The sequence below is a fragment of the Diaphorina citri genome, unplaced genomic scaffold (genome assembly GCF_000475195.1).
Source record: "Diaphorina citri unplaced genomic scaffold, Diaci psyllid genome assembly version 1.1 scaffold4958, whole genome shotgun sequence".
Taxonomy (NCBI): domain Eukaryota; kingdom Metazoa; phylum Arthropoda; class Insecta; order Hemiptera; family Psyllidae; genus Diaphorina; species Diaphorina citri.
Window position 1 is genome coordinate 7,991 of NW_007382341.1, and position 1,208 is coordinate 9,198.

The following is a 1,208-nucleotide window of genomic DNA, read 5'->3' on the forward strand; positions in this document are numbered from 1 at the left end:
AATTGTTTACAACTCTATAGCCATATACTTAGATTTGAAAAGGAGTTTAAGAATTCGTAAATCTAAAATAAGTAAGATAGCATCGCTATATTCAGTACCTCCACACAACCCACAGAGAACAACCAAACACCAAACAAAAAACACAATCACAAAAAAAAAACACACACCACACACAGAAAGTCCTTAACACTTGTCAAACTAATGAGATAATAACCACAACAAAAAATAACAAAAGACAAAACACATACTATACTACCACAGTAAGTCAATACCATAAACACCTAACTCTACCAATATACCTATACAATCACCTAATCTCAAGATGTTAGAATACAACTAAATAAAAGAATATATCTAAACATCCCTACAAAGAATAAACAAAAAGTAGTGCATACTCAATTAATATAATAAAGAAATCAAACAATCTACAAAAATAATACAATTAATCAATATGAGACTACACAAAAACGTAAATGATCCAAGAGACATTTAAAACTCAACAAGAACATACCATTTATTGTAATTAGACTATATATATAATATGAAAGCAATTTGTTACAAACGTGTTTTTTGGTGTATTTTATTATTATTGTATATAAATCACACACCATAACAATGTGAAAAATAACCATATTACGATCCCGAAATTATTAGCGGGAACACAAAGTGTACGTACGTATGCATTGTAGATTTTCATGAGAACTTGTCTGCGCAGACCTTTCTTCTTATTTCCCAAGATTTTCATGATATTCATAGCTTTTAGACTTCTTGTTTTCGCCTGGGCAATGTGAGCTTCCCATTTCCACTTGTTATCCAGATGCATGCCGAGCCACCTTACTTTATCCTGAAATTTAACATCATGATTTTGAAACTCGAGTCTAATGGGAGGATTGAACCGTTTCCTCGTAAATGTTATACCAGAGGTTTTTTCAGGCGCAAACGTCATTCCATTCTTCTTGGACCATACCACTATATTGTCGAGGGTTCTCTGTATTTGCGTCTGAATAACGTCTAGATCTTTATGTCTCATAAATATTATCAAGTCATCCACAAACATACTGTGCATTACATCCCCTGGGATGTACTTCCCTATGTCACATGTGGCGACATTACTTAGATCACCAGACAAGGACGAACCTTGCCTGATTCCATTCTGAAGGACACGATGTTCAGATTTAGTACCCTGGAGTTTTACCGAGATTTGGGGA

The 1,208-nt window shown here is 33.9% G+C and overlaps 1 protein-coding gene across 1 annotated transcript; it reads right to left on the minus strand.

Annotated features, from left to right (window-relative positions):
- Positions 1-676: 676 nt before the first annotated feature.
- On the minus strand, positions 677-1,153 carry LOC103521307 (the record flags this gene model as incomplete). The annotated part of the gene is made up of 1 exon (XM_008486417.1): positions 677-1,153. A coding segment is annotated over one exon (477 nt), but the record flags the coding sequence as incomplete, so codon positions are not given.
- Positions 1,154-1,208: the final 55 nt, after the last annotated feature.